Source organism: Drosophila grimshawi, unplaced genomic scaffold (genome assembly GCF_018153295.1).
Source record: "Drosophila grimshawi isolate 15287-2541.00 unplaced genomic scaffold, ASM1815329v1 contig_1369, whole genome shotgun sequence".
Classification (NCBI taxonomy): domain Eukaryota; kingdom Metazoa; phylum Arthropoda; class Insecta; order Diptera; family Drosophilidae; genus Drosophila; species Drosophila grimshawi.
The window spans coordinates 5,605,277-5,618,296 of NW_025062891.1; the positions used below are offsets into that span (position 1 = coordinate 5,605,277).

Here is a 13,020-nt window from a genome sequence, read left to right on the forward strand (position 1 = left end):
CAAATGGTGTTGTGCCTGACAGCTGCTGCAGCGGCAATTCTCTTTTGTTTACAAAGTATTTTTGCAAAATTGAGGCGTTATTAATTGAAGGGAAAATGGATATAAACGCTGAAGTGGCTGACATTGTCGCACAAGCGTCGGAATGGAATTTCGCTGGAGATTGCGCGCTGCTGGAGCTGATGAAACGCATCTCTCAGGTGGGATGTGAAATATGCATGATAATTGAGCAATTTTCACCATACTCATAATGTGTATTTTTTTTTTTTTTAGAATCTGCACGAAAGCGGCGAACGCACCAGCCACAAATTAAAGGAATTCGAAACGAATGTGAGGCGCGTTGATATTGCGTTAGATAATGCGACCAACAGTCTCCGTTCGCTGCAATTTGGGCAGCAGTTCGTCGAGTATCGCGTGGAGGAAGTGGACGACGATGATTTTGTCATGCCCGAGGAACAGAATAAGAAGGTATGAAGAAAGATCCAAATGGTTGGAATTGCATATTCTAATAATACAGAGAATTTCAGCCAGAGCTTCCGGTGAAGAGTTCCCAGGAAATGGCCAACGAATTTCTGCAAAACAATTTGAGGATGTTTAGAAAGAACTTTGAACCGGTGACCATTGAATTACCTGACTCGGATGACGAAGACGATGGTGCTGTGAATACCACGTATGTATTGCAATTGTGATCTGCAAATCATTTTCAAGTTTGGATTACTTGCAGCACTGTTTTTCGGGCTAAGAATCCCTACGATAGCATACCTTTGCCCTACATAATTGGCTCCAAACAGTGGCAGGAGCATAAGTATGCCGGACTCTATGACAGCGCCGAGAACAGCGAGGATGAGCATCCCGAGCAGTTCTCCTCGAGTTCTTCGGATGAGCTGGAAACGGCTACGACTGCAGCAGCTGCTGCTTCTGCTCCAAAGCCTACTCCCAGAAGTCAGCCAGTGGAAATGCAGCAATCGGATTCCTCCTCGTTGGCCTCTCTGCCCCAGGAGCCAATTTCAAGGCCTGCAGCACAGCCTATTGCGGCACCAGCCGCTCGCAGCCAGGCGCAACCGCGTCCAATTATCAGCAGTCAAAGGAATCCACACGAGAGCGATCTCTTTCAGGCACTGCGTGCTTCACCACCCAGCGACGATCCGCCATCCACCTCCTCCTCGCTGAACTCATCGCCAGCCATATCGCACAGGCATCTAACGGCGCATGGTTTACCCCGTGTGGATCACTCGCTCAGTTCGAGCAGCAGCAGCGCCAGCAAACCACATCCTGTGGGCAGACAATCGCCACCAAAACTATTTGATGAACCAATAACAGTAGCTGCGCCAATTGAAGTGCCTATTAGCCAGGAGAGTGAAATAAAACCAGCCGCTGCACCCAGTCAAATTAAACGCAAGCCTGTAAATCTCTTCAATGATGATGAATTCGATTCGTTTATGTCTGAAATTGTGGACAAGGTAAAATCTAAGTCTACCAACAGCCCAGCGACACCAGCCACTGTTGTCCACGCGAAGGAGCCACCTAAAGCAAAACCGGCCCCTGAACAAGTCAAACCTATCGCACCTGCCCAGACGGCACCAAAGGAGACACCATTGCGTAATCATAATCTCTTCGACGAGAGTCCACCGCTGACACCCACCCTAAGAGAACAGCCCAAAGTTGCAGCCATGACTGCTAAAAAGATGCCCACCTCGCTTTTCGATGACAATCTGGATGATGATGTAGATGACTTCCTCAGTGCTTTTACGCCAAAGGCAAAGCCACAGCAGCAAGCTCCTAAAATCTCCCTATTTGATGATGATGATGATGATTTGGATATCGATGATATATTTGCCAAGAAGATGCCGTCAAACCCACTGGCCAGCAAAATGGTTGCAAAGACTTCGCTGTTCGATGATGACGATGATGATAATGCCAATGATATATTCAGTTCAACCTCAAAGCCTACTTCTCAGTCATCTAAGCTGAAACAGGAGCGGGAACAAACGCAGCCACAGCCAGTTGCTGAGCCACCAAATATTCAGCGAAAAAGTCTCTTCGATGATATTGGCGATGATGATTTGTTTGGCACCCCCAAGTCAACCAAGCAGCTATTCGTTGGAGCTATTCAAGAGGAGCGGGACAAAGAGAATAAGCTTAAGCAGCAGGAACAAGATATTTCAGACAGACCAAAGAAAATCGAAGGCGTAATAAAGACAGCTAAGCTCGAGGAACAAAATGTTAAGGATCTGCCCAAATCGTTGGATACTAAGAATCAGGTTTCAAAAGATATGCAAGCAGCAAAAGTAGCAGATTTGAAGACACCCGACCCAAAGTCAAAAGCCGATCTATTTAGTGACGATTTTAGTGATGAGGAAGCCATTAAAGGATTCTCTGAAGATCATCTCAAAACGCTTGAGGCAGCAAAGGATTTGCCTAATCCGGCAAAGGAAATCAAAGTAGCTGAATTGAAGACACCAAAACCAAATCTATTTAGTGACGATTTTAGTGATGAGGAAGCCGTTGAAGGATTCGCTAGAGATCAGCTCAAAAAGCCTAAGATACCAAAGGATTTGAATGATCCGACAAAGGAAATTAAAGGGGCGGAATTGAAGACACCAAAAGCAGATATATTTAGTGACAATTTCAGTGATGAGGAAGCAATTAAAAGCTCCTCGCTCAAAAATGCAGATGAAGCCAAAGTAACAAATAAAATTACAAAACCAATAGTTGATTTAGCTGCGATTAAAACAACTGAGAAGGAGGAGAATGGCAAACTACCTGCTCAGTTGGAGCCAACGAACAAAAAGGAAACTGATGATGCCGAGGATGCAGCAGAGGAAGTGGAGCAGCAGCATGAGAGGGCTTTAATAATGGATGATTTATTCGATAACCTAAAGCACAGCTCAGCAATAGAAGAACATGACGAGGATCCCATCATCAGCCTGGTGGCAGATGTAAGCAATAATAAATCGAAAACAGAAATCGGAACTCCAAAGACACCACCAGCCGAGGACATTGCAGCCGCACAGCAAATCATGCAGAACTACTCGAGCCTTTTCTCGGATGAGCCGCCCGACGATAGCGAGTTCTTTCAGTCTCTTGGCACCAGCAGCCTGAGCAGTTTGAGCGCCTCAAAAATGTTTGATAGCGCTCAGGATTTCTTCGAGCCCAACTTGCCAGACTTGCCGCAAAGTGGCTCAAAGGCAACGCCAGCAGCTGCGACGTCGTTGGAGCAATCCAACAAGGATTATGGTGGCATGCATCTATTTAGCGATGTGCCGCCAGAGGATGATGATGATCAGAATGAAGGATTAGCTACCGCTGTGGCTCCTCTCAGTGTGGAGTCAGTTGGTGCATCCACAAAGCGCATACACACCATCTTCTATGATGACTTCAGTGAGACGGCTCGTGCTGGCGCCAGCCATCAGATCATTGATGAGCCGCCACCTATCGATATTGTGGATAAGAGTGCATCTGAGCCGCTCAAGCTTCCTTCACCCATTAAAAAACTGCAAATGCCCAATATAAATATCAATGTCAAAGCGCTCCTGCCTGGCGGAGGCGCTTTGCCAAAGCTTCCCAAGAAGCAAGCAAATACTCCAGCTTCAGCAGTAGCACCAGCAACAGAACCACCCCCAGCCCACCAAGCTGGCAAGTCCAGCTCGAGCGAGACGGATAGCATTCTTCAGTGTATTAGTAAAACCCGCGTGCGTGGTCCAGCTCATCGGCGTCCCTCGACTCGACGGGCGCGACAGGAGAACTATGCCAAGACACTGTTAAAGGAGCAACCGGATGACGCAGCTCCAATAGCTGCTGCAGCAGACACTTCCAGCATTGCACGCAAGACAGCACAGCTGCCCAGCTTTGAGAGTGATGATAATAATGAAGTTGCTGCAGATGCTGCTTTGGTTAAACCACTCCAGCAAGCAGCTGCTCATTCCGAGGAAACTCACCAATTAACAAACTCAGCCAAGTCCTCATCATTTCTCGACAGCGATTCGGATGATGATGCGCTCTTTGGCAAAGGAGTGCAGAGAAAATCTGCTGCAGTGTCTTCAGGTTTGCCAGCAGCTGTTTCAACTCTATTGCCCACACAGCCACCGGAAGATGACTTAAAGCCCCTTGCCAAGAAGGAACAAACTAGCAGTTCCCTCTTGAAACCAGCTGCAGCTGCTTTGGCCAGCCAACAGATACCAAAGGATGACTTCAAGGTGCCTTCATTTTTGGACAGCGATGAGGATGATCAAAGGAGTTACGGCTTTAGCCCACCAAGTGGATCACCGTCGCCATTAGTGTCCACAACAAGAACAAATACCGGGCCCCCTAAATCGTATGTTTCATTTTTGGATAACAACGGTGACGATGACAACTTCTTATTTAGTTCAGCATCAGTTGCGCCAGCGAAGCCATCAGCAGCTGAACCACAGATCAAGAAAGTTGCATTAAAGCAAGACAAATTGGCGTCTTCATTTTTTAATAGCGATGATGATGATGATGATGCACTCTTTAAGCCGGCACAAAAAGCGAAAGCAGTTTCTAATTTGCCAGTCAAGAAACCTCTCGAAAAGGAAATCAAATCCACAGCTGCTTCCATTTCTTTAAACAAACAGCAACCGGCAGAGCTGGTGACCAAGTCTAAGCCAAAGGCTGTTAAGCCCAACAGCAGCAAATTGTTTGATGACAGCGATGATGATGATGATCTATTTGGCAGCGCCTCTCTTCCCATAACTAAAACCAATCCCAAACATACTCCGATTCCTGCAGCTGATCCTGTTCCAGCTGCTTTCATAAGCCAAACTTCTGTCTTTAGCAGCAGCAGCAGCGAGGAGGAGAAGCTGCCCAAATCCTTGAGCAACAAGTCAAGGCTGCCGACTAAACCAAGTAAAAGTCTCTTCAGCGATGATGACGATGACGATGATCTGTTTGGTGGTGGAGCTGGCGTTAAGCGAGGTGCTGTTGTCAGTAAGGCCAAGATCGTTAAATCGGCTCCACGCAACGTGACCAAAAAGGTGCCCAGCAAGATAACGGCCACGCCCTTGCCGGCAAGTGCAGGGAATGCTTCCGATAATCCGCTGGCTGATCTATTGGATCCGTGAGTGACTTTTAGTTAATATTAAAAATATTTGAATAGAATACTACAAGTATATATGTATTTACAATTATCGATTTGTTAGATATAATTAAACACAACTTTACAGAAATCAATTTCAATATCCGTTAATATCAAATACAGAGTTGTCCTTTTTAATCGCTAATCCAAGGTATTTCAGTACTGAGGCGATTTTACACACATAATTACTTAAGTAATTAGAAAAAACAAGCGATAACTGCTAGAGTAATTAAAAGTTATAGCAAATGTATTTGCAAGTGTTTTATTAATTACAATTGTAATTACTGCACCTGAAATTAATTGTGTAAGGAAATGATTACTTTACAGTTCAGTAATTTTGTTATCTGACCATTAAGTAATTCGAAATTTCAGGCAGTAATTATAAATTTCGGGCAGTAATTACTTAATTATTCAATGAGTACAAGTTTTAATTACATAATATAATTAAATAATAATATATTCTGGTATTACAAAGTGTTTCCTCAGAAGATAATGTTAATTGGAATCGTAAACTAAATCGTTGTCGTTGTGAAAGGGAAGTTCGTAGGCGATATCTAGAATTTTTAACATCTATAACTAAAGCTAATCTACAAGCTGTGCGGCTTCCTCAATTTGTAACTTTACGAACTGAAACTGAGTTAGTTTTGTGGCTCTTTGGTCGTTATTCCGAGGAATGTCAATGTGGTAGTCGAGCGTTCTACAGCTAATGAGTATGTGAATGCATATACATATATATGCACTATATATAGAGTTATGACTGGGCGCTTAATCTAAAGTCGGTGCGAATGATCCGCTCTACAGTGCCACGTCGCGGTACTTGCGATAGTCATCGGACTCATTGCCCAGCGACAACTTACTGTTGGCTGTGATGTAAGGATTGGCATAGTTGGCGTATCCAAATCCGCCGTAGTACTGCATCTGCTGTTGGGAGCCACGTCGCTGCAGCGGTTGCGCCAGCACCGTGCAGCTACCCTGGGAACTGCAGGCGGAGGGACGACGATAGAGATTCGCAACAGCAGCCGCCTGCTGATGCTGGAGGGGGTTGTTGAGGAGCATGGCGAGATAGTATTGCTGCTGTTGCGTATAATTCTGCAGCAGATTGTTGCCATAGGCAGCCAGGTCATTCTGCACCTTATTGACTCCATCCAGATTCTCCAGTGATATGCAGTTGCGCGAGAGCTTCTGCGGCGGCCCGTGCTTGTGTCCACGTTGCAGCTGCTGCTGTTGCTGCTGCTGATGGTGACGCAGCTGGGCGGGTGGTGGAGTTAGCTGCTTGGGCTCAATGGAACAGTAGATCGGATCGTTGCTAGTGCTGCCTATTAGCGATGGCGGCGACGGCCTATGCGAATCCTGCAGATTGTTCTTCAGATCATCAATGGTGATGTTAAAATACTTGGCATTCTTGTCCTCCGTGTCCAACACATGCCTTGGATTATACATGCCCGGCAGCGTGCAGCGCAGATCCATCAGTGACTGGGCGCGATGACCACTCGATCGCTGGCCCGGAGCAACTGAGCTAAACTGTTGCGCCAGTGCCGGAGCAAACATGCTGGCATTGAACTCATTCTGTGAGCCAAACAACTGGCCGCCCGCATTATTGAGTCCATTGCCCAGGGGCATCTTTGTCTCGTCGCACAACTGATAGCCGGCATTCTCGAAGCCATTTAGCCGCTGGCTGGAGCGACGAGAATCTGCTTTCGTCATGGGCACACTGGGTGCAGGAGTTTGCAACGAAAGTCGTGTGGCCAATCCCTGCAGTTGATTAAGCACCTGCCTCTCGCGACGCCACTTGATGCCCGTGGGTATGACACAGATCAACGCCAGGCAGTTAATAATCAGTCGAATCAAGTAGGATGTCAGCTCCGTCAATCCATGTACCGATTGCAAACCCTGCAGAGGCCATAAGGATTAGCCAAGGCTTTACCTAAATCTGTTTTTGTACTTACCCAGTGCTGGGTGGTCATGAGCATTACTAGCACCAGTTCTGGTATGGACAGCAGTCCTATAACAGCCGACCAGGCAAACAGTGGCCAGCACAGACCACTGACCAGGCCATGGATTAAGATGGTGCTGGCCACAAACATCACAAAGTAGAGAGTGCACAGCGTATAGGCAGCAATGGGCAGCTCTCCATGCGCCTCAAGCAACCAAGAGACCTCACACGAGAAAGCGCCCAAATACACTATCTATGTGGACCAGGCGAGAAAATTGAGTGCAAAACAAAAGAAAAAGACATTAATCATGAATCATTGATGGGATATCTTAATTAGTACTAAAAGTTATTCAGAAAAGAAATTTATTATTAAGAGATACTGTTTCAAAAACGACTTTATATTATCATATGGTGATATGAAGCTAAGATGGTTCTTTCAGAAAGTTGAAAATCTGAATAATTCTAAATTAATGGATTTGTCTACATATATTCTATCGATAGTTCCTATTTATTCTAGTCATCTGACACTGAGATTCTTAAGTAAACATAAGAGTTGTATAAGTAAGAATTCAATTTTTAAGTGAGCTATTGTAGCTATGAGACATATTACTCAAACTAATAATAGCTAATAAGTAATAATACTGATTTAGAATGTTGGCATATAATTTGTGCTGTCGCAAATGGTAGATTTACAGCGTTAATTCCCTCTTGAAAACATTAACAAAGTCTCAACAAGCCTATAGAAAGCGAAAGCAGAAATCAAACAAAACGGAAACCGAAATTTAGCTGTTGTTGCTGCAACCGTTGAAGATGCAGTTGGAAATAGAGCTAATGTTGATGTTGAAGATGTTGTTGGAGCAGAGGCTGTGCACAAAAGCAAAGACACTTTAGCTCCGCAGTCATCCATCAATCAATTAATGAGCGCTTGTTGCTGCTGTTCGTGTGTCAGTCAGTCTGTCAAGAGCAACAGCAGCACAAAAAGCTGAAATTTTTATGTTTTGTGCGAAACGATTTCATTTCATTTCATTTTCACTTAAGTGGCGCAAAAAGTGGCCGGGGTGTTATCATAACGGTACACACAACAGCAGAATTATAATGATGGGGTACATGACTAAATATATGTATGTGTGTGTGTGAGTGTGTGTGTGTGTGAGTGTGTGTGTGTGTGAGCAAGTGTAAATCACGATATTGGTTTACTTACCAGCAAGAGGCCCGCCGCCACACAGCAAATAATGAATAGATTCGCCTTTATAAAGCGCTCCATGATGCGTTCGTTCCAAAAGTTTTGTATGCTGTTCCCGTTCCCGTTGCCCGTCGGCCGTTTCGGCTTCTTGAACGAGGACGGTGAATGCGTTTCACTGGCCTTCTGATAATTCATTATTGCGATTTTGTTGTTGGTGGTTTGAACGAAAAGAAAATAAGCGTTAAAGCCGCCGTTTGGTTGGGGTTTTTTTCTTTTTTTTTGGCCAGCCGGCCTTGGCTTGCAACTGGAGCCGGTCAGTGGTGCGAGGCGATGACAAGCTAGTTCTAGTTCTACTTAGTTCTTTGATGCTTCAATGTTTCAATGAGTTTCGAGGCGCTCGAATGCGAAAGCGTTAAGCGGCCTAATTGTTGCTTGTCATGGTTTTGGTTTACTTTAGTTGCCGTTGCCCCTGAAATGGAAATGAAGATGCTATAGCTAAGCCGATGAGTGTGAATGTATGTTAGAATGTGTGAGAGTGTAAGTGTGTGAGTGTGTATGTGTGAGTGCCTAAAAGCCATCTTGACAAAAGACTTAGGCAAAGAACTAGTTTCGCGGCCAGCTAACGGCATGTGCTGAGAGACAGACAGATGCAGAGATTGTGCTATTGACCAGCTGCGGGAGAGATTTTCACTTTTCGATCACACTGATCACTCGATTCGAACTAACGAAAAATTCTTGTTTAGCTATTGTATTTAACCATATAACCAAAATAGGTTTTTCATTTTATTTGCTTTGATTTTAAAATTTATGCATATAATATTTTATGCATTTATTATTATATTAAAAAATGTATCCAATACCAACAACATTTAGAATTAACATTAGCCTTAAAAATCGTATTAAATTTTATTTCAGAAAGACATACGTTTCTATGCAATTTATAATACATTTTTATATAGCACATAAATAATTTTATATTTGATATATTATATTTTACTATTTATAATTGCATTAGATGATAGATTGAACTCATTAGACTGTCGAAAAATCTCTTCTTAATTTCGAAATACAATTAATTGACATATTTCCAAAAACTCAAATGACATTATAAATATTTAATACCTCTTCTAATACCTTAACAATGCGAAATTGTTTAATTTATAATTTATCTCAGCGCCAGTTAGCAAGTTCGTTGCCTAAGTCTTTTGTTCTGCCTCCGCTTGCAGCCAACTAACCAGCTACTGCTCGCAAGTAAACAATTTGCTACTTATATCACGAAGTCGTGTGCAGAAGGTAAATAATTTCATCAATTATAGTCAAGCGCTAAACGTTCAGACAGACAGACAGACGCACACGTCCACACACACACTCACAGATAGACTTAAGCAGTCAATCATATAAGCGAACGCCAACGTCAGTTAGCGGCTTAGTCAGTCATTTGGTAATCTTTGTATAATAGTCAAGCGACTGCCTCTCTTCAGAACTGGAGCCTCACTCAATGCCGTCGACAGGTGCGCCATAAGCGATCTTCGTCATTATCATCAACCTGAGCTTGAAGGTGCGTGCTCCCCGCGTGGGCGACTCCAGCTGGGTGCGTTTTGCCATTGCCATAAGTCGTAAGCCAAAAGCCATAATGTTATTGGCCGGATATGCGCACGCCTAAATGTGGCCAGGTCACCGCCCCTATGCCCCATTGAGATTCCGCTGGCGTTGTATGCCGCTTTTTCAATTTTCCTGTGCCACCGCTTTCTTTGGCTGGCAAAGAATTGCAATCGTTTCTCACTTGAGTGCCTCCCCCTTTCGTTAATTCTGTCTGGCTATGCAAATATTGTGAGCAATTCACCAGTTGTCCGGTTCTGACAGATTTTGGCAGCCATTGAAACTGGTTTAAACGGCGAGTTACTCGCAATATGTCTATTCTTAGCAACAGCTACAGTCACAAGTTGTTATCGTTGAGAGCTTTGCGTATTACTTGAAAATGTGTTAAGTGAACAACATCGAGATATTCAACAAACATTAAATGGATGCCATTATCTCGCTGCACTTTAAATACCGTAACTATTAATTTAATACAATTTGTTGGATGGTAAGTCATTAATTTTGTAAAGTTGGAAGCAAAAGATATTTTTAATAAATATCTACTATTTTTAAAATGTTATGTTTTTCAGCCGAAAATATTTATTAAATACTGAACTTTTAATTCAATTATCCATTTACATAAATATAAATAAACAAATAATAATAATAAATAATAAAACAAATATCTGAATATTTTTTTTAACATTTTTTTTTAAATACTGAACTTTGATTTCAATAATCAATTCCTTATTGTTTGTTGATTGATGAGTTTCGTTGAGATTCTATTTGTAAGTGACAAGACTGACTGGCTAGAATATTTAAGCCAACGCTATATTTAAATTAACAGGTCTTAGCTATAGATTTTAGGCATACCCATTGACAATAAAAATTTAATATTTTATTAATATGCAAAAGTTATAAAATGAAATGGTTTTCCTAAAAATATCAAGTAGAGTTAGTGATAGTATTTTTTATAATATTTAACAGAGATTTCATGCTGGATGGCTTTTGGTAAATTGTGTTTATTTTTTATTCGTTAGATGAAAGCATCCGTAAGCTAAATGTGAATTCAAGCTGCATTCTTACTGATGCGTCAACTAATAGTCACGGCATTTGTGCTGGAATTATAAATAGCTTATGTACATATATTCATTTATTGAATTCACGTAATAATGGTATAATGCACATCACTTATGACGCTTTAATTGATCGATCATTTGACTTATATGACAACTATACTAAGTAAATATCCGGGTCGGTATGTGCAATAGTTCAATATATATTATATTATATATTATATAAATGTATGTATTTGTTGGCACATTCTGTTCAATTGTTTTTGGATTAGAAAGCTTTTCAAAAACCTGCCCAACATTGCAATCCAGTCATAATGACCCCTTTGCAAGACTGAGTATGTAAGCTATAATAAAATTCAAAATCGCGCCCTTGACTGCCGCGCCTTTGCTGCTGCTTTCAGCAGTTTAACTTTTTTGTGTATTATGTTTACGGAGTATCTGTAACACTAGTCGACGTTGGATGGGGATTACAAAATTATGTAGATTCCGCTTAATTTGCTGTGAAAAGCTGCGCTCAACATATTTCGAAACAACAACAATTTGCATTGTATTTTATTCGCCAACTCTGTCTCTGTCGCACTGTGCATGTGTTTATGGAATTATATATTAATTTTATTATTATTATGTATGACGGGCGTGGAGATTGTTATACACACATGCATGTGTATATATAATTGTTAATAGTTGCAGTTGTTTGTGACTGTCGACGAGTCGGAGAGTTCAATAGCATCAACAATAACAAATAAATGTAGCATTAATAATGATACAAATGGCATGATAGGTGCATATGCATGAATAAACAACAATGCAATGCGAGCAGATGTTTAACTATTATGCAAATCTTAATGACTTACATGTCGAAAGCATAGAAAGGAAAAGGAATTCAATTGTGAGTGCGTTGCCGTTAAATGCGTTTCAAAATGCAATAAATATTTGTGTTTGTGTGTGTGTGTGTGTGTCTATGTATGTGTGATTAGTATTGTTGATTTCGATTTGATGTTGTATGCATGCAGTTCGTTTTTTGATGGGCTTACCTTTCACTTTATTGCAGCGCGATGTTAGCATTAATCCGTCGTAAGTTACAGCCGCTAAAGAAATACAAATATGAGGGAGAAACAGAAACACGAATTGTAGAAATTATCGCTCAAGCAAGAAATGATTTCACATGCGCCACAGGCCTCAGCCTCAGATCCACTCCCATCAGCAACGCTGCGGGTACAACTACGCAAAAAGCAACAGCAGCAGCAACAACAACAACAAACAAAAACAGCAATAATAAAAAAAAACATCAGCAACACACAAAAAATTGTTCAGCGTTGAGTCATGCAGTGGGGAGAAGTTGTCGTCGTCGTCGTCGTCGTTGTCTCCACTGTTTGTTTTTGCTATTGGTGTTGCTGTTGTTGTTGCCGCTGCTGCTGTCATATGCAAATGCGTGCTGGCAAAAAATCCAACATCAATATGTGACATATGTGTGCCAGGAAATTGGCAGCGGAAAAACGTAGCAGTTGCAGCTGCAACCAAAAACAAGAACAAACACAGAGCAAAAAGCCGCGCACTTGCTCTAGCACTTTTGCTTTGAGTTAAATAAGTATTTCTTCCTCTTTCTACTCCATTCCATTCTATTCACTTGAGCAAAAGCGAAACGCACTTCAGCATAATTATAATTGAATTGCGGCTTAATTGTACAACGGTCTGAACGCACAGCTCTGGGTCAAGTCTGCGAGTGGATGAGAGACGTGAGAACAGCTTTAACATGCGTAGCGTTGATAATACAGATAGGTATTGTATAAATACGCACACACACACACACTTACACACGCACACTCTCGCAGGGAAACCGTAACGTGCACGGCTAATGGTAACGGTTAAACAAACGCGCGCGCGCTTCCAAACAGTTAAAAGTGAAAATCAAATGACTCTGGCAACGAACGCGACTCCGAAAACACTTTTGTAGCTCTTAACGCGTCAGCTGAGCTCAGCGGCTGCCCAACAACTGAAAAGTGCCTCGGCATTGCCCGTTTGGCTCTGCCTCTGGCTCTGATTGTGGCCGACTCTCAGCTGCGTTGCGGCGCAGCGACGACGTCGAGACGTCGACGTCCGTCGTTGCTTATTGAAATAAATATTTATACTCATTAAAACTGGATTAGCGAGTGGGTGT

At 42.5% G+C, this 13,020-nt stretch overlaps 2 protein-coding genes across 3 annotated transcripts; one reads left to right on the forward strand and one right to left on the reverse strand.

The window, feature by feature from the left end:
• Positions 1-52: 52 nt before the first annotated feature.
• On the forward strand, positions 53-5,187 carry LOC6560494 (WASH complex subunit 2). Its single transcript, XM_032734472.2, has 4 exons — positions 53-197; positions 271-465; positions 525-667; positions 722-5,187. Exons 1-4 carry the CDS (start codon positions 96-98, stop codon positions 5,076-5,078), a joined length of 4,797 nt encoding a protein of 1,598 aa, XP_032590363.1. The 5' UTR covers positions 53-95; the 3' UTR covers positions 5,079-5,187.
• A 153-nt stretch (positions 5,188-5,340) lies between these two features.
• Positions 5,341-12,819, reverse strand: LOC6560495. 2 transcript variants are annotated; one of them, XM_001987524.2, is made up of 5 exons: positions 12,677-12,819; positions 11,897-11,950; positions 8,227-8,391; positions 7,039-7,278; positions 5,341-6,982 (listed from the first exon to the last, which is right to left on the reverse strand). In XM_001987524.2, the coding sequence occupies exons 3-5, from the start codon at positions 8,287-8,289 to the stop codon at positions 5,888-5,890; spliced, it is 1,398 nt and encodes a 465-aa protein (XP_001987560.2). In that variant the 5' UTR covers positions 8,290-8,391; positions 11,897-11,950; positions 12,677-12,819; the 3' UTR covers positions 5,341-5,887. The 2 variants fall into 2 exon arrangements, with proteins under 2 accessions (XP_001987560.2, XP_032590364.1); XM_032734473.1 differs by having other exon boundaries at positions 5,383-6,982; positions 8,227-8,677.
• Between the last annotated feature and the right edge of the window lie 201 nt (positions 12,820-13,020).